Source organism: Petromyzon marinus, chromosome 6 (assembly GCF_048934315.1).
Source record: "Petromyzon marinus isolate PM22_M1 ecotype Great Lakes invasive population chromosome 6, UKy_Petmar_22M1.pri1.0, whole genome shotgun sequence".
NCBI lineage: Eukaryota > Metazoa > Chordata > Hyperoartia > Petromyzontiformes > Petromyzontidae > Petromyzon > Petromyzon marinus.
In genome coordinates, this window is record NC_133672.1 from 14,427,441 (window position 1) to 14,449,399 (window position 21,959).

Sequence of the window (21,959 nt, forward strand, 5' to 3'; positions counted from 1 at the left end):
TCTCACAATTTACAAATTGCTCTCCCGGCGGTGGCGAGCCGGATGTTGTTGGACGCTGCACCTCCGGTCTCAGCGACACGGAAACCGTGCTCACTGCCTGAGCCTGGTTAAACGACTATTGCATTGAGGATTAATAACCCCGATCGCTCAATGCGATCCACAGACGCGCATTAAGAATGTAGAATATCGGCGCGGCTCCACTGCCAAATGTTGCGTAAATTGCTTACAAGCCGTGTGTTCGCTCAAGCGCAAAAGTTGCCACTTTAAACGGCACCGCACGTGCCATGTGGGTTCAGTGCTGCAATTCAATTTAGAAATGCATTTGAGAATGGAATGGGGCTACCTTCTCCCCCCCCCACCCCCCCCCCCCCGCGAAACCCCTCTCTCTAGACCCACAGGTCTCTTGCACCGGCACACACAAATTCCACATCTCTGCTGCCCATGTATAATTCACCACCCTGCCAGATGCCTCGTCAGCACTACCGTCCCTGACGCCATCAGACTGAACCGAAATCCACTTAGAGCAGCTCTATGCAGACTGTGGCAATCGAGAGAGAGAGATCTCATCGCAAGCAAAATTTAAACGATAACAATGGGAAGGACGCCTAACGGGTCACCCCAACTATTATTTAGTAAAAACATTTTTTTGTAACATAAATGTTATTTGCGGCACTGTGGTAATCTATATATATTAAAGGGAAATTTGTGAATGTGTGTCTGTTCGAAATCTTTAGCATTCTTCCCAACATGCAACAAACTTTAAATTTGGCATGTGGGTAAACAATGCAAAAAATACAATAGACTTTTGTATTTTGGGGGGGGGGGGGGGCGGCGCAATAATGGATATATTTGCACGGCAAGTGAGCGGTGACGTCACATCTGTGATGTCACCTGCATGCGGCAGCGTTACGCAGTGTGCCTGCTGACGTCAGGCATCCCCACCCCCACCCTCCACGTAGGCCGTGTATTAATCCAAGACAAGAATCCAAGCCTCGGGCAAAGCGGGTAAGTAAAGCTAGTATGAAATACGAAGGGGCAGGATTCACATAGCAAAGTTGCAATAACTCATTACAGGCTTTGCCACGCGATCCGTTGTTTAGTCTTACCCGTGCGGCACGGTTCACGAGGCGTACTGCACTTCATGGCTGTCGCTAAGTTTAATCCCGAGAACAAACGTGACACGGAGCCCGCAGTGGAGGCCGCGAGAAGGGGGATGGGGGCAAACGTTGCACTCAAGGGCTGCACCGCTATGCGGGTAGCTGCGCCACTGCCACGGCCAGGGACAGATAACGCGCCCCGCGCAGCAACTCAAACGCGACGACGGACGACCCCGCCGCCTACCCTTGCGCACGCTCCACTCGTCTCGAGTTGATTACAAAGGAGAAAAACTTGTTTTCTAAAAGTATTAAATATCAAGGGCAGGCGAGTCTCAATATTAGCCCATCCGTCCTGGTGCATCGCCGCCGTGCCGGCATTGGCGCAGTCGGATGAGCAGTAACGAGGGAGATACCTGAAGCTCGCGCGGGGATCAGTGTTTTTGAAACATTGTCAGGACGGGCCCCAGAGCGGGCTCGAGATACCGAGATGTCCATCTCACTGGGGAGGAGATGCGGCGCACGGCCACGGTGCTGCGGGAATCGTCCTGGAATGCGCACGCAATCGCTTTTGTTTTGACAATCAGCCTCGTGACAAAGCAGCCCTATTCTCTCGGGAGCAACGCTGACTTGGTCGAGCAACGCGGACCACGATGGTAATTTTCTTCAAACGCCCACAGGCAACGAAACCAAAGCGCGCTGCACTAAAATTATCGAGGCGGCCGGGGTGGCTCAGAGGTCAGCGCACCGAGCTGTGAACCGAAGTTCACATCCGGGTATCAGCCACCTGTGATTAAACAAGGTCCTCGTGTGCAGTGAGTTGTGCACGGACAAAAAAACCACCATGTTAAATTTGACCCTGCACTTAAAATGTATCAAATTCTAGATATGACCATTAATAACATTAGTTTGACTATCGCACGATGAACGTTTGTCTTTGTATCAGGCAGGGGCGGAACGTTCTGCGATATATCTCCTTTAATTAAAAAGGTAAATTATGGCGGCCGGGAATTGGACTTCATGTCTGAACTGTTATGGGACAAGAAGCTCATCAAGCTGAAGATACTCCAACCGTAGTAATTTTTTGTTGTTAAATCTCCAGACATCTCAACAGGTAACCATGAGACCTTTTAATTCCTGCCGATTCCACAAGCCAGCTTCCTCGGATTGACTGCTCAGTGATCATCATCTTGGTGGGGATCTTTCCTTGCCCATAATTTTTTCGATATTTAAATACCTCCATCCGTAGGCTGCTCTCTAAGAGTTGTGTGCTATTTCGGAAGGCGCTCTTAATCGATTCTTCATTTCCTGACGCCCTGAGTCATACTGGGATTAAATTGGGAGCAAAGAGAAAATAAAGAAAGATTTGAATCAATGGTTTGTGTAAATCCGGCAAATAAAAACGTCATTCTCAAGACTTTGTAGAGAAATAACCTGCTTCAAAATAACAACCAAAGAATCAAGTGGTAGCAAAAACGAGCATATCAAGTTTCAAGGAGGTCGATTGTTTTCTGAAAATGTTTGGGCGAAATGGTAGCTATTAACCCAATTAATTTATCGAATGAAAACACAGCCGTTGCCGTTGACTTTCCCAAAAAAATGGTACTCGTTTTATCCACCCTGGAGAAATAACGATGATGAGCTGCATGGACCCCCCCCGCCTCCCACCCCCCCAACTGAGATTTGTATTCACAACCTTCCACGTACAAGCAAAACGCTCTAAACGCAGCGCTACAGATAAATACTGTATATAAACATTAAGAAGTCAAGTTATCACCCATCATTAATTAACACGAAGAGCAATAAGAGCGGGGGGGGGGGGGGGGGGATCATCCGAGTGCCGAACAGCAGGGATAAGCGGTAATTGCCTGGGCGAGCATGCCACACGAATCTCATCTCAAGCCGCTTGATTTGTGGTCCGCTAATTCAAGCTCCCAGCAGAGAATGACCTTTATCATGGTGCTCAACGTATTGTACCTTTTGCGGTAACATTTACCCTGGAATCAGTGAAATGAGCGGTGCCCTCGTGTCGGATGTTCGCAAACCCTGGAAGGACGCGCGCGAAAAGTACGCACGCGCGCGTGTGCACGTGTGTGTGTGTGTATCTGTGTGTGTGTGTCTGTGTGGGGAGCAGCAGTGTAGCAATTATCGCGCTGCGCTATGAACCCGGCGACCCGGGTTCAATTCCCGCTCACGGCCAACACCAGTGACGATTAATTATCTGAACCGGTGCTGGGCCTCCACTAGGCCGACTCTGCCTCAAATGAGTACCTGGTGCGGTGTGTAAACATCGCCACTGGGGAGACAAAGGCGGCCGGGCGTGGCGCTGGCCACGCCACCCGCCGCGCTCCGCGCTGGCTTTAATTGGCACTCGCTTACGAGCACGATACCCAACAATCTGTTCAAGGCTACACGAGGAATCTTCCGGCTTTGCATGGCTCTCACTGCCAAATCGCATCAAGGCACCCTCCTGCCCTACCTCAGGGCAAATACGGCGGTCTTGGCCGAGTGAGACGGCTCTCCCCGCTGGCTGCCCCCACGGATCCCTCTTCCCGGCCCCCCACGGGTAACGCTGGCTGAGGGTAATGGAGCGCGAGGGGCTAAAAAGGGAAAGAGGCAGCCGGCCTGCCTATTGCAGATTATTTTACATCATTAGAGCTTCTGTATGCCTTTTGAAGGCCGCCCCCCCCGCCCCCTCGAGTGCAGCTGTTTTGACAAACCGCTCGCTGTTGGGGCAGGTCAGAGATAAAAGGAGCGCCCCCCTCAAGCAGGGCTGGGCGTGCCGTTTGAAATCCTGAGGTAAGGAATGACGCGACCTGAAAACAAAGACACAGCCTCGTTTATTTATTTGGCGTCGTCACCGATAACGAAGTGGCCAAGGAGTCGACGCTTGGCCACGCGGCACTGCGGCAGCGGGCACAAGCCGCAGCCGAAACGGGGTGGGGGATCGACTCTGACCTATCATCTCATCGTGGCTGATAAAATGGATAGCACTTTGTGGAAAATCAATGAATGTTAGATGCTGGAGAAGCTGATCCTCACAAAAACGTGGACTACCCTCACGCATGTGGGCTTCCTCCGGACGCTCCGCTTTTCTTCATTAATTGTCTGAAAACATCTTTATATATAGAGGACTGCGCACTGCTTGGGCAATTGATGGCTCTGGCTCACCGCCTGGCTGCCCTTCCTGCTTGTCTGTGGTTCCTGTGTGAGGTGCGTTACAAGTTTGGATCAACAACATTTTCAACTCATTGAAGCATGATTATTATCCGTCAGAAAATTATCGCTCTGTGGTTTCGCGTGACGTCTGCTGCTCATCGCACCGCCCCCGCACACCACGGCCGTACAGTTGCAACACTGCACCACGCTACCTGTGCCGCCCTGCCCGGCGAGTCCCTCCCGTTGGCATCCTGGCGTGACACCCGGCGAGTGGGGCTGTCCCGGTAAGACGACGGCACCTTCCCCGCCGGCACGTGCCACATGGGCTCTGCAAGGGACGACACCGACACACCGGCCACCGCCATCAGCGTGGTGACGTTCATCGCGAGGAGGAGTGGGAGGGAAACAAAGGAAGCCGAATGAGAAACGATAACTCACCGAGCCCCGAAAATGAACGCAGCACGCGAGGGCTGCAGAGCCGCCGCTGGGTTTGTGAAGCTGTGGCAGCACGGACGGCTGCCCCCGAAAAGGCAACCGCGCACTGGCGTCGTTAAAGGACGCAGGAGGACCCATTCGTGACGTGAATCTTAATGTCCATTAAACAAAAATAAAGGGGCCGGCGGTGGCTGCAGCTGTGGCCAACGATCCTTGCACACCCCGATGAGTGTAACCAAACACGTCTGCATACTACGCAAAGTAACTCTACACGGAAAACAGCAATTTATGCGGGGAAGCATTAGTTACAAGAGACTTTTTTTTTTCCCCCCAAGGAGTTCTACAAACCGGAACGCTTGCCAATCTCTCACGAGTACGTTTGAATGCAGGAAGGAATGCCCATCGCGACGGGCAAAAATCCACACAGAGGCCAGGAAGCCATTTTCGCTGGTCTGCGATCAAATAACTATGACGACAAAATGCGAGAAATTGTTCTCACATCTGAAACGTCGCGCTGGCGGAGAGTTTCAGGTGTGGGATTAGGCACGGGTTCTCGTTTGTGCGTCGCCGCGCCGCAGAGAACGCCGGGGTCAAGCGAGTGCGCTCGGGGCTCACAGAAGCCAAATCCGGGGCGGCGCGCAGCCCCCAGTTATAAACCACCGCGGCACGCAACGATTTGTCCAACGCTACAATCGGCAGCACGAGCGCACTCAATCCGGACAAATGCGCGAAATGCGAAGGTCACGTCGAGTTTGAGTGCGCGGCACTCGCTCGCGTTCGTGAAACGCCGGATTGCGCAATTATTATTATTTATTACATTTGGCAATCGCGCCAGACTTACAACGCAGGGCCGTCACGAATTACGGCGCTGTATTTCATGTAAGTACTTTATTTTTTTTTACGAATTAACATCCACGCAATCCTAGATTTGAAGCTTTCGTGACTGCAAGGATCCATACTCTTTGGTTCTATTCGGTAAAGTCACGTAGGTAAAAAATAAAACAACAAAAATCAGGACGTTTCGGCCACAACACCCCAAAACATATACCTGTAGATGATATCATCTCTAAGGTCGATGTAGCCCTCAAAGGCGTAGGACACATCCAAGCAGACGTTGGGAGAGCTGAAATAGCCACTATTCTTAAGAATGCTAAGAAACCCATTAGCAACATCAGCAAAAATGAACGCTCTGAACTCGCGAATTTAAAAAACAGAAATGATATAGTCATCCTCTCAGCCGACAAAGGCAACGCTACTGTAATTATGGATAAAGATTCATACAACAACAAAATCCAGAACCTTCTCAATGATGGAAGTTACTCAAAAATTTTAAATGACTCTACTAATAGCCTAACGATAAAAAACAAGATCATCACAAGTTCGACCTCCCTAATCGAACCAACGAAACGTCCCTCCCTAAAACCTTCTGCTGCAAGACCCCCTAGATTCTATGGCCTCCCCAAGATTCATAAAGAAGGTACCCCACTACGACCCATCGTATCCACGATAAACTCCCCTACCTATAAGCTAGCACGTTTTCTGTCAGATACCTTGCTACCTTTCACTGGCAAGACCTCCTCAGCAGTACTTAACTCAGCCCAATTGGTCTCTATGGTCAAAGACGTTGTACTGTCCCCTGACGATATCCTTGTCAGCTTCAATGTGGTCTCTCTGTTCACCAAGATCCCAGTACCTGATACCATTGAAATAATTGAAAATTTGGTACAACATGGACTAGACCCCGATACACCTGCGCTGGTTAGGCACTGCCTCACCAATACCTACTTTACTTGGAATGGCACCTTCTACAAACAAAATGAGGGTACCCCCATGGGTTATCCCTTGTCACCAGTGATAGCCAATGTTTTCATGGAGGAATTTGAATCAGACACCATCCAGACTTCCACCCTCAGACGTTCCCTGTGGAAGAGATATGAAGACGACACTTTCGTCATTTGGCCACATGGCCTTCCAGATTTAAACCTTTTCCTACACCACATCAATTCCAGATATCCCGCCATCAAATTCACCATGGAAGTGGAGAAAGATGGCAAGCTGCCATTCTTGGATGTTTTGTTTGAGAGGAGACCTGATGGCTCATTGGGACATTCTGTCTACAGGAAACCCACCCACACAGATTCCTACTTGAAACCTGATTCCCACCACCACCCAACTCAAAAGAATTCTCTCATCAAAACGTTATACCACAGGGCTCATTGCATTTCGGACCAACACCACCTGACTAGTGAATTAAAACATGTACATCTGGCCCTCAAGAGAAACGGATACTCTGACCGTACCATCCGCCAAGCTGTTTCTTCCTCCATACAGAAACAACCACTTGATACTCCGATCAAAACCATCACACTACCATATATAGCAGGCATTACTAAAAAGATTTTCAAAATTCTAAACAAACACAAGATCCTGGTCCGGTTCAATACAGTACACAAAATTCGTGATCTGATCCCATCCGTGAAGGATGTCATTCCTGACTTACAGTACTCCGGGGTTTACAAATTGAGCTGCACTTGTGGTGATTGCTATATCGGGGGAGACGAAACGACATGTCTCTGACCGAATTCGCGAGCACAAATCAGATTTGAAACACGGCAGAACGAATTCTTCTGCCGTAGCTGACCACTGCTACAACGCTGTTGGTGATCACGATATAGTTTCCTCCGATACCAAGGTCCTTTGTAAACCCACGGGTTTTCATCAGAGATTTATCCATGAGGCAATTCATATTTACAAACACAGACACAATTTCAACCGAGAAGATGGTTTCAAATTAAGCAACCATTGGAAAGATGTTCTAAATCATACCAAACATTAAACTAATTTTCAATGGTATTTATCAAATAGTGATATACCAAACTTTCATAGAAGCTTATTTCACTTCACACCTACATTTGTAAACTCCCCCCCCCCCGTGCCGGTCCTCTATGTTCCACTTCACACCCCCTCCCCCCCTCCGTGCCGGTCCTCTTGTGCTTTACGGTCATTTTATGCTAATTCCTTTGTCAAAGCGTTTTGTTTCCTCCCACACAGCTTAAAAGGATGCGACCTGGGCTGGACTGTCTTCACTCCAACGCTGTCCTCGTGACAGTACGGTCCCCTTAACCTGATGAAGGCCACTTGTGTTGTGGCCAAAACGTCGTGATTTTTGTTGTTTTATTTTTTACCTACGTGACTTTACCGAATAGAACCAAAGAGTATCCACGCAATCCTCGACGTGAGCATCCTCCTGATGCTCTTCTCATGGCTGAGAGAAGATTGCTCACTGCAGAGGCTTACACGTAGGTGCCCACTTTTAATGCCAGAAAATATTTAGCAAAAATATACTGGATGGCCCAAAAGTCAGGACACATATGGTCATGTCATTTATGTTAATACTGGCATTAAAATGTTTAATTGCTTATTATTTAAGTGAATATTGCATCTATTAATGCAAATCATATATATTTTTCTTCTTCCTGTGGAGTCACCTCAAATCCATCGTTTACAAAACTCCACCAAGAACCCCGAATGAATTGAGGCGAAACAAAATTGATGTTCAGAGATTACACCTGTAATCGTACCAAAAAACCCCACCTTAAATTAATTTCAAAACACAATTCATTCATGCACGATTGTTCAATGAAGTCGGTCTGAACACGTCAAGATGAACATGACCCTATTTATCCACCCCCCACTGCCTCCGAGCTCACGAGTGGCTACGTCGCGAGCTCGGCTCGCTCTCCCTGCATCCCACGAGGAGGCCGCCCGTGCGACTCTCGGGCAAAAGCGCCCACGCCGTTTCGGGCGACTGCTGGGTCAACGAGGCGGCCGAGTGACGGGGACGGAGGCAGGCGCCACCCCACCATGCGTCAAAATCCCCCCCCCCACCCCCACAATCACGAGAAGCGGCCGCTGCTATTGCGCAGTAGCGCATCGTGTCCGCGTAATCGTGACCTCGGTGGCTATTGCTCTCCCGGCGCATCACGCAATAGCACGCCTCTGCTGCGAGCTTCAACGCCGATGGAAATGCATCGTATAATCTGGGATGCCAAGACCGCCGTTTGTTCAATGCCGATGATACAAACCCGAGGCGACGGACGAGAATGTAAATTGACAGCTGACATTTATCGTTCGAGTGGCTGAGAAATGGATGCAATCAAAAACAGCGCGCGCTGACCGTGCAGCCTTGCGCGAGATCCTCTGCTCTTGTGCCGGCCCCAGACAGCTGGCATCGGCCAGCTGACCGGAGCTCGGTTGGCTGATTGTTTCACGATGCTGAATTATTAATGAATGTTCAAATGTCATACAAAATCAGAATGCTGGGTCGATTTCAGGGTAGGGTGAGAGCGAATGCGGTTGGAGTGCAGCCTAAACCCGCTCGGTGTTGGGGATAAGCAGAAGTGGCACGGTCAAACCCTTTCTCCCCTCCACTCAGGGTCCATCCCCTCCCAACCGAAGCTGCGATCTTAAGCGGAGATGACTCATAAATGGCGTAAGTCGCGTTTCCAGGATCGATAGGAGGCAATGGTGAATTAATTACGTTAGGGTTGTGCTCGTAATTGAGAAAAGCCGATTGTGGCCGATGAGTCAGCGGGGCCTGGAGTGCGATTATCAGCACTGTTGCACCCACCAATTGATTTCGGCTTCTCCCTCTCGAGGGTTCCGCTGCGACTCCTCGTGCCTTCGTCCACGCTCATCTCAGTGTCAACCGCGTCCTGGCAGACGGACGCCGGCATTTTCTGGCTAAAAAGAGGCAGGCGAAACACGCACACAGATAAATAAATATATGTACACATATGCAAAAAAAACGAATTATAAAGAGACAATAAATTCCTACCAAGACGCAGCAAGGTCATGCAATTGGCGTCACCATAATTGCACGTGCAATTATCAATTTGCTCAATGAACCGCCGTGATGCGGATTGCGCCGTTTGCACGCAAGTCACGGAGGCGAAGCAATGGCGTCGGGGGCCCCCCCCCCCCCGAACGTGGGGGGGGGGGGGGCACCTGCACACCGTGCCTACGGAGACGACGGCTGTCATCCTCGTCCTTCGGTGATGACGGCGATGGTGACGATGACGATAACAACGGTGATGCCGATGAAAGTGGTGTTTCTCCCCACGCTCCCACCGGCACTCTTGCCGTTTTTAGTACCGAGATATGAGACGAATACATTTTGACGGGAGCCCTGGCAGCAGCTGCCGCTGCACCCCCCCCCCCCCCCCCCCCCCCCGTGTCGGATGAGGGCCTTGGAAGGTTGCTCCACAGAACTACTGCTGAAGCCGCTTCAATAAGACAGGCATCTTTATATGCACAGCAAATAATGTTCATCGCATACGAATTGTAGCTAGGATTATAATTCTCCCAGCTGGAAAACGCCAATTTCATCTACAAAGCAAGCATGACACGGTGATTCTTTGTGGGTATCTAAAACCCAGGGTGTCCCAACAATGTTGGCTTGGTACTGCGACTCTCCTGATATTCACTCGGCCACCTCAACGATGATGGAGACAATGTAGATCATTAATTATCATATCGATGACAAAAGTCAATGGTAACGATGTCGACGATAAAAAACAATGTCGACGCCGTTGACGACGACGACGACAACGGCGGTCGTGATGTCGATGTCATTAACGACGACGGGATCCTTCGCCAGTGACGACGAGGAGGTGCTGACGCCTGTCGAAATGCGGGGCCGAGTTGCGCGCACGGCGCGTACCCGTCGGGCGTGGGCCTCTGCCTGCGCGAGGGCCCCGCGTCTCCCGGCAGGGCGAGCGCGCACGGGGAGCCCCGGTGCGGCGCGTGCCGCTCCGCTCCGACGGGCCGGCCGTCCACCGCCGTCGCCCCCCTGGCGAGGCGGGGGAGGGTACGGGGCGGCGTGGGAGAAGCGGGAAGGTGCGGCGAGGACGCGCAAGGACGCGGAGGAGCGCGGAGAGCGGGGCGACAGGATGGGCGAGGGGAAAGGACAAAGGGATGCAGAAAGGCGGCAGGGCAGATAAGGAGACATTAATGTAACGGCCACCACCCACGTCGCGTTATCAGACATTTGCCCCGAACCATTTTAGAGCCTGCTTTTATCCGTGCCTCGCAAAGCTTCAGATAAAATCGTTACAACGGCAATCAATCTTCCACCTGCCACTAACACAGATTTCCACTTAGCAGACTTAGCCGGCGCTTTCAAGCCACGGCGGGATTTCCCAGTGTTACCAAAAGCTGAATGATGTTGAGCCAAAACGCATGAACCTTGATTAGTCATGCAACAAAACCGCCACTAAAATCAACGCGGGCGCCGTTTGCTTTCTTGTGGGCGAGGCTCTTGTCACTCGTCACCGACTCCTGCTATCGGCGGTGCTAAAAGCCCAGCCCACTAGCACCGAGGGCACCGGACATGGCGCCAAGCCTCAACTATTACAGCAGCCGAGGGTGGGCATCGCACACCAGACCCTCCGTGGCTCGCCGGCCCGCCCGCCCGCCCGCCCGGTTACCGTGATTAGCGAGGCGAGAAATACCACAAACTATCAAGCATGTGAAGCGCAATGTGAAATGTAGATATCGCCGTATTATCATGGCAAGCAATGATGCATTGATTCCAATCGACGCTTGAGCTCACGATACACGCAACGAAGCGTGTGCGTGAGGATCGATGGCATACACATTGCGCAAATTGCATGCCGTTATCTTTAAGCTGATGTCGCAAACAGTAAAAACGAGATGTTAAAAATAATACTGAGAACATTAGTTGACGTATCGAATCACGATTTTGTAACCATGGCAATTCTCTGGAATCGCCGCGGGATTGAATGGCACTCGGCTATCGTAAACCCCAAAGTTAACGGAGCATAATTTATGTACCCACAAGTTACGCAAATGACAGATCGCGGCTGCACGTGTAGTCGTGCGCAAGTTAAAAATTGTTCCGCAAAATACATTTATAGCCGACACTAAGTGCGCGCACGTACAGGGGGGCAGCACCACCATTGTCTCCGAGTAAACAGGGCTGAAAGAAAGCAGTGGCAGATTGTCCGTGTGCCGAGACGGTGAGTCACGTCCGTTCACGCGTGGAGTGCGGTGCTCGAAGGCAGCACCGTCAGCCCCTCTTCTCTCCCGTTTCCGAGATAACGAAAAAAATCCCCCCACTCCAATCCGACGCGTCCGACCATCACGCGTGCGTCAGATATGGTCCCCGGGAGTTTTGGCCACAGGAAAGAAAAGAAAAAAACAACACCCCGGCACGACCGCCTGGCTTCTGAACAAGAGCTCGGTGCCGTAGTATGCGCCGGGCGAGTTGAAAATATTGTCATGCTATGTTTGATGCCGACGCACCAATGGCGCAATCCTGGATGAAAACGACGCTCGAGTCTTTCTGCGTCACTTCCGAGCTACAGCTGCCTCGGGTAACAGTCGGAGAGAAATTCCTGCAACGACGCTGTTCCTCCATTCGAGCGAGATTATAAGCGGACCAAGGCCATCTTCATTACACCGAGGCAATAATGAGACGTGCAAGCCGCAGACCTGCATGTGAGCCAAAAAAATGTGGCGAATGTAATGCACGTAAAGAGGATTAAAAAGTTTGGAATAAAATACACTTATTAGGAAAAGCTACATTCGACGAGCTTATCAGACGAGCCTACTGAGAAGACAGCTCCAATCACGCGTTACATTGAGAGCAGTTTTGCAACTTGGGCTTCGGTTTATTTTTTGCGGTATCGAAATTGCGGATTAAAAAAAAAAACCTCATTCCAGATTTCTATTTAAATCCAAAGAATACGTGCGCCAGCTTCACGCAAGAGCACATTTCAGGCAGACACCAATTACAAAGTATTTACAGCCAGTTGATGAGATACTTTGAAAAAAAATCGCAACTTTGTTGCGTTTAATATGTATTTTAACAAAAAATTGGAATTTTCTCGACGGCAAACTAAGCCAGTGTCAGCGGCATGGAAATGTAAACAAACATCTGCAGGCCGAAGATATGCAATTGGGTGACATGAACTGTTCAAGACTGGCTGCCCATTATTATTGACGCTCTGGAAGCTGCCACTGCTGCTGCTGTTGCTGCTGCTAAACCCAAGAGCAATCACACGAAGGCTGCATGCATTTGCTATAAGTTTTTTGTCTCATATCGGAGGTGCAGTTTCCACAAAAGCTGGGCTTAATTGGCAGCGCTTGCGACCTTGATAGATTGTTTAATCTTGTACCGCAGCACGGAGGAGACCAATTTGTGATCTGTCATGATGCATGTCGAGAGGTACAGTCTTGCCACCTACAAATTTACGGAATAACTTTGAAGTATTATACCGACAGCAAAATCATCGCCATCATTGTTACGTGCATCATTTTAAACGCGATCAACACCCTAAGACGAGAGAGCAAGAGTCTCGGGTCTCGGGCGAGACCTGCGCGCGAGGATATTCCCGTTGTAATCGTGGCGTTGAACATTTGCTGTATGTTGTAAAAAATATTCCTGTGGGACCCCCCCCTTTACAAATTGCACCAATTAATAGTAAATGTAAAATGGAGACCCTTCACAACAAAGCAATGAGATTAATTAACCCTCGGAACGTTCCAATTTCTAGATTGAATTAACGCTGGCCGCAAATCCACAAGGAGACGTACGGCACGGGACCATCGGCTTCACCGGACACCAGCCAGCCAGACGTTACCTCCATTACCCTGACAAATGCACGCATGGTGGGAACTCCTCACACTACCGGAGGCAGCTAACATCTCTGTTGATAGGCCTGAGCCAGTGGTGGAAATTCCACATTCTTGTGGCGAGGACCAGTGTATCCATAACAAAGATCCCCCATATAGCCTTAACAGACTGTAGGGGCAAGTGCTGTTAGCGAGCACCTATGAAGGCCGGAACGGTACACGAGGGGGTGGGTGGCCAGCACCACGCCCGACCGCCTTTGTCTCCCCAGTGGCGATGTTTTACACACCGCACCAGGTACTCATTTGAGGCTGAGTCGACCTAGGGGAGGCCCGGGACCGGTTCAGATAATCGTCACTGATGTTGGCCGTGAGCGGGAATCGAATCCGGGTCGCCAGGTTCATAGCGCAGCGCGCTAACCGCTACACTATCGCTCCCCACATTCTTGTGGCGAGGACCAGTGTATCCATAACACTACCACCACCACCACCGTTGGCGTCCCACACAGCGATACTCATTTCATCGATCGAGGAGTCGACGACCCGACCGGGATTTCGAACATGAAAACCCTTCCCATCGATTGGGTCTTTTGGTAAAGTCATGTAGATAGAGGTTCAAAGAAAATAACACAAAATAACAAAAAGCTACGACGTTTCGATCGCAACACAGGCGTTCGTCATCAGGAAGATGGGGTTAGCTTCTAAAGGTAAACTGTTTATAAAGGTTTAGAAGCTAACCCCCCTCTTCCTGATGACGAACGCTTGTGTTGCGATCCAAACGTCAGTTGTTTTTTTGTAATTTTTTTGTTATATTCTTTGAACCTATCTACGTGACTTTACCGAAAGATCCAAAGAATATGAATTCCTGCAGTCGCGAAAGCTTTGAGTCAAGACCTTCCCATCGAGTCAATCGCTCTGCCGACGGGCAACCTTTAATTGTGAATGAGCCACAGGCAGCCCCCCCAGGAGACTCGATCACTGGCCGTGCCCCCCCAGAACCCACCCCGCCGCGTCACGCCGCGTCACACCTCTTGCCGCTCTCGGCCGCCTTGCCGTCGACGGAGAAGCTCCGCGGGATGGCGCCCTGGCCCTGGGCCGAGAGGATAAGTCCGTGCGGCGGCTGCGCCTGCATCGGCGACAGGGCCTGCGAGTGGTGCGGGGGCAACGTCGACGGGTGCTGCACCAGCAGCGGCGGTTGGCGCGGCGAAGAGCCGACGGCGGAGGGGCCCTTGCGGGCGCCGGGCGAGGGCGCGTGACCCGAGGTCGGCGACGGCGCAGAGCCCGCGGTGGGCGTCGCGCGCTGCCACACGGGGGCCTTGAAGGGCGTACGGTTCACGTCGAAGGGCGCGCCCGCCTCTCCGAACTTGTACTCCATCATGGGCACGCGGCAGTGCTCCGAGCAGCCCCTGCGACAAGAGTCAGGCGCGAGGGCCGCGTCGCCCGTCAATGGCACCTCCGAGCCTTCGAAACGAGGCGGCGCACGTACGCGCAGGCCGCGACAACACAAAGGGGGCCGCGTCGTGAGCTCCATTACATCCCTAGCAAATTAAATCAATAACAATCTCGCACGGGTGTAATGAAGACGTATGAACGGATTTGTTCGTGTCTTTGTGATTAATTTAAGAGCAGCGTCCGGCTTTAAATTCGACAGCAGGCGAAGGCCGTTTTTCTTTGCTTGTGTCTCCCCCTCTTCATAACCTGACCAAGAAAAGCCACGGGAAAAAAAAAAAACAATTGCAGTCTTGCATTCCACAGCCTCCTGGGTGCATGTTTCCCCCAGCCTGGAGTCAGACATGTTACTGAAATGACCAACTCAAAATGCCACACAGATCTGGCCAATTCCCCCGGCAGCGGCACGGAGGAGGAGGTAATGCAATCGGGGCCACGCCGCCCGAGCCGGGGATTACAACGCGGGCGGCTCGAGTCCGCAAATTGGCGGTAGCGGCGGTGTTGGAGCTCATGTCGGGAGGCGGGGGGGGGGGGGGCGAGGATTGCGTGACGGGGATAATAATCCTGGCTCTGAGAAAGCGGCTCACAAGCAAATGCTCTGCGCTTATCGGGCCCGCGGCAGGGCAAGCTAAACCCTCCGGTGTGTTGAGGCAAAACAATGAGCGCGTGCTTGAAGCAAAACATCACCCACCGCCAAGCAAAGCAAATGACTAAGCCGCCAAAACAAAGGGATTAAGGAGAGGCACTCGCCTTGAAAAGGCGTTTCGTTTCCTATGCAGAGCAGGTGGAGGAGAAACGGTCCGGAGCTAAGCACTAGAAAACAGCATCGATATTGGTCGAGCACGCGTCAAGAGAGGAAATAGCCCTGGCGTTCAGCCATTATTGGGTAATTCAAAGTACTCTGTTGTCGCAGGTAATTCAGAAAAGAGTGGGATGAATGGAAGGGCCTTTTGGAAGAACACATCCAGCGGTCTTCTGGGAAAACACCGTCCGCTCTCAAGGGGCATGCATGCCGGCCGAACGGCGTCTTTTAGCCAAGGGATTCAGCCAGCCCCGGAGAGTTGATAACGATTCACTCCCAACGCGGACGCCGGGGCCCGTACGAGCGGCAATTTTATTCGCGGCCAACCGCACGAAAAGCCGGTGACAATGCCCCTGTGCGTGCGTGCGTGTGACCGAGCGGTGGCTTGACTGCGTGTGGGGGAGCAACGGGGGCACACCCGGAAATCTGAGTTTGATCCCTGGTCGTGGCTAACCTCAACGGTGAGTGATATCTGAACTTGTCCTGCCACCCCGGCCTCCCCCCGGCTTACAAACCCAAACGGGGCGGCGTGGTGAAGTGCGCATGACCGACACAGCGCAGGGAGAACCCTTCGTCCGGCAGTGCCTGGACAAAGACCTGGAAATTATGATATAATTATTGCAAGTTATTATTTTAACAGCACTAGCCCTGGAGATCTGCATCTCTGCATGGGTGATCTTTGCTTGCATCTTTATGTTTCCATGCAAGCGCCCATGAGGATTGTACGACTCCTGATGTGTGCCAACAGCGGACTCCTTGCAGCCCCTTTCGCCAGCTCTAAATCAACACGAAGAATCACTGTGCACCGGATTTATTTAACCACGACCGATGCCTGCAATCGTTATTTCAGCCAGTCGCCGTTTCAACGTCTACCAGTCTCCGAGGCCTCGTGACTTCTGCGCTATGCGAATCATAAATTTCCCCTCTTTAAACATATGCAAAGTTTTTTTATTGTGTGCGTGTGTGTGTGACGCACTATAACTCTTTTTGTGTTCAAAGTTTAAATTGCTTGGCATGCAGGTCAGCCCACACACAGACTTCCAGCGAGCTCTGCCTGGGTCAGTGCACCCCCCCCAGCCCCCCCCCCCCCGGGAGGAAAAGGCGCGTCTGATTTGTGAGCCACGCTCGGAACTCTCGCTCATTGTTCCAGATCCTGTCCAATACAATTTGCAGGCTGTGGGCCGCCGTACGTACAAGCCGGCCCAACCAGCCATTATTCCTGATTGAATTATGCTTCCTTTTTTGTTATACAGTCGGTAGAAGCGAACCCCCGACTTCAATATACTTTGAATACAAAAGTTAATTAATGCACGGAATCAAAAATCCATTTTGCAAAGCAAAACCCGGTCCAATTTTTCGTGCGCAGTTTTGCTCAAATTGACGTTTGCTGCACGAAGCGTTTAAACGTAGCCCTATTTGCGATGTTTGCCAGCACTTTACAAGCAGTGTCGTTCAGGGCATTGAAAAGTGGATTTGGCAAGTTCTCGCTTGCAAAGAAGATAAACTATTTTTAATTTTACCAGATAAGGCCCACTGACCTCTATATCTCTTTTTCAGAAGAGACCTGGCCGCAAATAATAGCCCAACGAAGTGGCTTATCATGTGGAACGTTATAGCAGCCAAATTACTCTTCGCGAATGTTTCCAAATGTGTAAGGAAAAAAACGGAGAACCTGGAGAAAAATCCATGCGACCACGGGGAGAACATGCAAACTCCAAATATACAGCAGGCGTCAGGGTCGGGGATGAAACCTCCGACCTCCTGTATATCAGGCGAGGTAGTTAACATCTCACTATGATAGCATCTCAATGAGCTCTAAACACATTATCATTGAAAACCGTGTCTGAAATGGATAGTATAATCATATTGGTCACAGCAATTGGGGGAATCACATTTAAAATGTGATCACTCTAACACAGGGTGGTGTGGCAGTGGTTAGTGCACTAAGAAACTGGGCCCCTGAGTTCGATTCCCAGCCACAGCTAACGTAGCGGCAAGTGATTTCTGAACCAGTCCTGTGCACTCCCTGTCAACATCCTTCACTGTCCAGCTTGGTGAAGTATGGTCAGCAGCCCACATCACCAACACGGCATGGCGAGGCCGTTAACCAGCAGAGAACTGACAAAGCACAGCAAGCGCTACGACAGACTGTGATAGTTGGAATATAAGAAGTTTGATCGATCGCAAGTATTTTGGAAGTACACCCACACAATGATGTCATGCTTGACCAAGCTTCTGAACATGATGTGAGATGCCACCCTCCCTTCCTCCTCTACTGCTCATAGGATATGCAAGGCCAGACAGAGGCTTCACCCCGAAAGACTGACAGAAGAGGCAGACAGACAGATAGGCACACAGAAGAATGAAAAGACACACAGATGTACACACACACACAAGAAGAATGCACAGACAGGCAAGGCAGGCAGGCAGACAGACACCTGTAGGTGGAACAGATAGAGACAGACACAGACAGACAGAAGAGACAAAGAGACGACAGAACCGAGGGACACACGGAGCGGGCGCGCGGGCAGGGTGGCCGGCCGGGCGGACCTCCTGGGCGAACCGTCGTCGTGCGGCGGGATGATGACCACCCGGACGGTGACCGAGGTGCGCAGCAGGTCGATCATCTGCTCGTGCGAGAGCGTCGCCACGGCGACCTTGCAGATCTCCACGAGGCGGCTGCCCTGGCGCAGGCCGGCCTGCCACGCGAAGCCGTACTGCTCCACGTCGGCGACGACGCCCTCGTAGTTCACGTGGAAGCCCAGCTGGCCCAGGCCGTTGCGCCGCAACGTGAGCTCCCGCGTCTCGCAGCCGCGCGTCACCAGCTGCGTGCAAACGGACGGACGGGCACGCGTGCGCCGTCGCGGTTATTTTTTTCTAAAAATTATTTTTACCAAGCGAGACGACGGGCAGGGCGTGCTGTCGCAATTATTGTGGATTAAAAAAAAAATGTTTTACCACGATCTCTGCCCTGCCACGCACGCGCGCGTGCCCCGTCGCGGTTAGTTCCACCGTTGGGCACGTGATGAGACGACGTCACGTCGGTTTCATCGGCTCACGCACGATGCGTGCTTGTGATCGCGCGTGGGAATCGTTTCGCTTACATTTATTTACGATTCAGTGAATTGTCACGATTCATTGCATCGTCAGCCGGGGTGAATCACTTGCACAGAGGAATTGTAGCCACCGCAACTATTACAGGAACAGCCGAACACAAAACAGCAGCGCTCCTGCCAGAGACACTGATGCCAGCGCTGCTGACACATGCTGGATCAAGCCCTGGGGCTGGGTCTCTGTGACATTAGGTTCACAATGGCTGTGTCAGAGACGACGAGTCACCACTGTTGTGAACCCGGTTCACGTCGTACGATTGAGTCTCATCGTTTATCTGGAGGCTCAGAGTGGCTCTTGTCAGACCCAATGAGTCAGCACCACTCGGATGCTGGGTTTTTTTTTTAGTCATCTGTGAATAATAACTTGAATTTCAAGTGCGGCGAATTCCAATCTCTTCAGCCTGGCCACCAATGAACGCACAAAATAAAATAAAAATCCACATTTATTTTCACAGAAGCCATCTTTAAGGCGAGACCAAAGGTTCGCCGCTATGTATATATCAGACGAGTGGTGGAGTGGCGAGTGCAGTGGCTTCACCGACTGCACTGTTAGCTGGGGGATGACGAACGCCAGTGGCGAGCGATATCTAAACCGATCCTGGACCTCACTTTACCAACCCGCATTGACCGGCGTGGTGAAGTATGACAAACACAACTCTAACTGCTTGACATTAAGTTTCAGTTTTCAGTTGATTTATTTTAGTATAGCCCTGTGAGCCATTCGGCTCTTGAATCGGGTGCAACCACAACAAACAAAAAAAACAAAAACACAACAAGAAAAACATGGCACAGGACGGCCTTTGTCCAGCAGTAGGTTTACAAAGGGGAATAAAATGTAATTTATTATTTGATGATGCAACTACTATTTATAGAGGGAGAAAGCATGACACCTATTCTTGGGCAAGAAATGCTGCAAACTACTTCTGTGGTGTCGTCTGAGGAAATGATTTGTTGAGTTGTTGGCGCTATGTAAGCAAATCCCTTCATTTCACTTCCCAACTCCCACAGGAAAGCTGGGATCCTATTCTTGACCAAGAGGAGAAAAAAAATGTATTTCAACAATCAATTGCGTTTTGTTTTATTTAGACGCCTGTTATGTTCCACCAAAGCCCTCAAATGCAGAGCTTCGCAAACACTCTCAGCCCTTCGTGGCTCGGGGTTGTCGGTGTGCAAGGGTTAAATAAACACAACGGATTCGTTCTTTGAGGGCACCCCGAGGGGGGGGGGATTTGGCAGTTAGAGGTGAAAACGCACCAGCAACCAGAGCGCGGTTAAATCGGGTTCACGTGCCACTCCGCAATCCGGCGGCACACGTGGCACGGCCTGTGACGAACACGTGCACCACCCAGCCCCCTCCCCGGGCGCTGCCCCGCGACTCGCTGGGAAAGCGGCTGCCTCTGCCTCGGAGGTCGCGACCCTCACCGTGATCAGTTTGCCTTTTTTGCAGAACGTAAACACTCAGGTTTTCCACTCGGAGGCCCCGAGGTCGCGGGCGTTTCCCCTGGGATTCACTCCGCGAGCGTCGAGGAAGCTCGGTTGACGAGACCGGGCTTTCATCGCACGCCAGAGCGACGTGGCCTCGTGTCCCGACGAAATACGAGCCGGCCAGCTGCCACCACACAACAGCTGTAACCAGGGGTCCGTGGCAAATATTTAGAAGGAGTAACCCTCCGATTCCACCACGGGAGGAATTTCAAGCGAGTGGCAACCGCTCTCCAGAAAATGTATCAATTTGTTTACGACGATGGCCACGGGAGCCAGTGCTCCAATGCACCTAGGAAGAGCCGCGAGACGGCGCTGAAATGCACACCACGTGCGGCTCGCGCACGGGGCTCGCAAGTGGGACTCAAAAGCACGGCGAGACAAGAGCAGCCATCTGTTGTCACGAGGGACACGGAGAGGGCCGTGGAAAGAGAACCCCTAGCAGAGGCCCCCACGATCAGCAACTCTGCGCTGCCGCGCCTGGCATTCTCTCGCCGCCTCCGTCATCCCGTGGGGCCTCACCGCGAGACGTCTCGCCGCAAAGCTGGCGAGGCATCATCGCCGCGGGATGGGCAGCGAGCACAAGAACTCGTGGGCGATTTAAAAATGAACGGGTCGGCCATCCTCGCCGCGTAAGGAACAACGTGACCAGCCTGTGCAATCCATTCAAGCCGAGACATTCAAAGGATTCTGACACGCGACGGGTATAAACATCATAAATGGTGGGGCTGAGCCACCAGGCAGCTGGGCATCTGCACTGCGAGCCGACGGTGCAGATGAGCCGATTCATACTCCGTGCGTCTTAAAAGTTCAAAATGCTGAGTGCCAGTTTAAGCTGCACGAAACTTGAGCTGGACCAATTCCAGAACCGGCTTACTGGGAGAGTGCCGAATTGCTCAGTGACCCAATTCCATCCTAAGCTCACGTGTGAATGAAGGCCACTCGACAATGCAATATTATGCTCCAAAGCCTTTGGATGTCCTCCTTCCTGTCCTACGGTAAGACTGATGTTTTGGTGCTCATTTCAAAATTACACCCCGGCGACTTATTTGCTCTTGATAGCATGGGGGTTTCGCAACGACGAATGTCGGTGATCTGAACCGCTCAATTTGTTGCATAAGCAAAAATAACTGTAGATCAAGGTTGGGTTGTAAAGTTCTCGGTGACATCTTGGGCCAGAGATGCCCAATATTAAACGAAGGCTGTTGTATTAATGGGTGTCTCTGCGTTCAACCGAGCAGCTGTGTATGGTCGCGGCTCGGTTGCTTGGCAACAGCGACGACGGCGACGACGGCCGCTCGGTCACCTGCAGCCGCTGCACGATCTCCGCCACCTCGTCCGGTGCCACGGTGAGGTCGATGCACTCGCCGCGCTCGTAGTAAATGCGCAGCGCGTTCTGCGACGACGTCCACCCGATGACGTCGCGCGTCGTGCAGTTGAACACCACCCCGCTCCGCGCCACCCTGTCCACCAGCACCACCACCTGGCACGGGGGGACACGACCGCGAGCCGTCACAGTCAACCCGTGCCTGCCGTCCTCTTGAAGGGACTCAAAACTGTCCCCGTGCTCCATTGCGCTCATTAGCGACGGTGGTCCTGAGGCACTGGTGAAAAATCCACATTGCTATGGCAGGGAAGAGCCTTCGACAAGACGACCCACTGTGGAATTTCCACAAAACGGTGCTCCGGAGGAATGCGCCAAGTCGACCCACGGCCAAAATTTTAATTAAAAAAATCCGCTTAAATCCCACAGCGTTGCGCGAGCGGGCG

General features: G+C 51.6%; 1 protein-coding gene across 8 annotated transcripts in view; it reads right to left on the reverse strand.

Annotated features, from left to right (window-relative positions):
- Positions 1–21,959, reverse strand: part of LOC116939429 (signal-induced proliferation-associated 1-like protein 2) — a 110,534-nt gene that overhangs the window by 17,979 nt on the left and 70,596 nt on the right. For 7 of the 8 annotated variants that reach the window (XM_076065108.1, XM_032947742.2, XM_076065106.1 and 4 more), the window contains exons 9-14: positions 21,496–21,672; positions 18,145–18,419; positions 14,372–14,749; positions 10,411–10,539; positions 9,319–9,431; positions 4,466–4,581 (exon numbers count right to left, since the gene is read on the reverse strand). In XM_076065108.1, coding sequence (XP_075921223.1) covers positions 4,466–4,581; positions 9,319–9,431; positions 10,411–10,539; positions 14,372–14,749; positions 18,145–18,419; positions 21,496–21,672 — 1,188 coding nt within the window. The remainder of the gene's footprint in view (positions 1–4,465; positions 4,582–9,318; positions 9,432–10,410; positions 10,540–14,371; positions 14,750–18,144; positions 18,420–21,495; positions 21,673–21,959) is intronic. The other variant, XM_076065109.1, reaches the window with a different exon arrangement.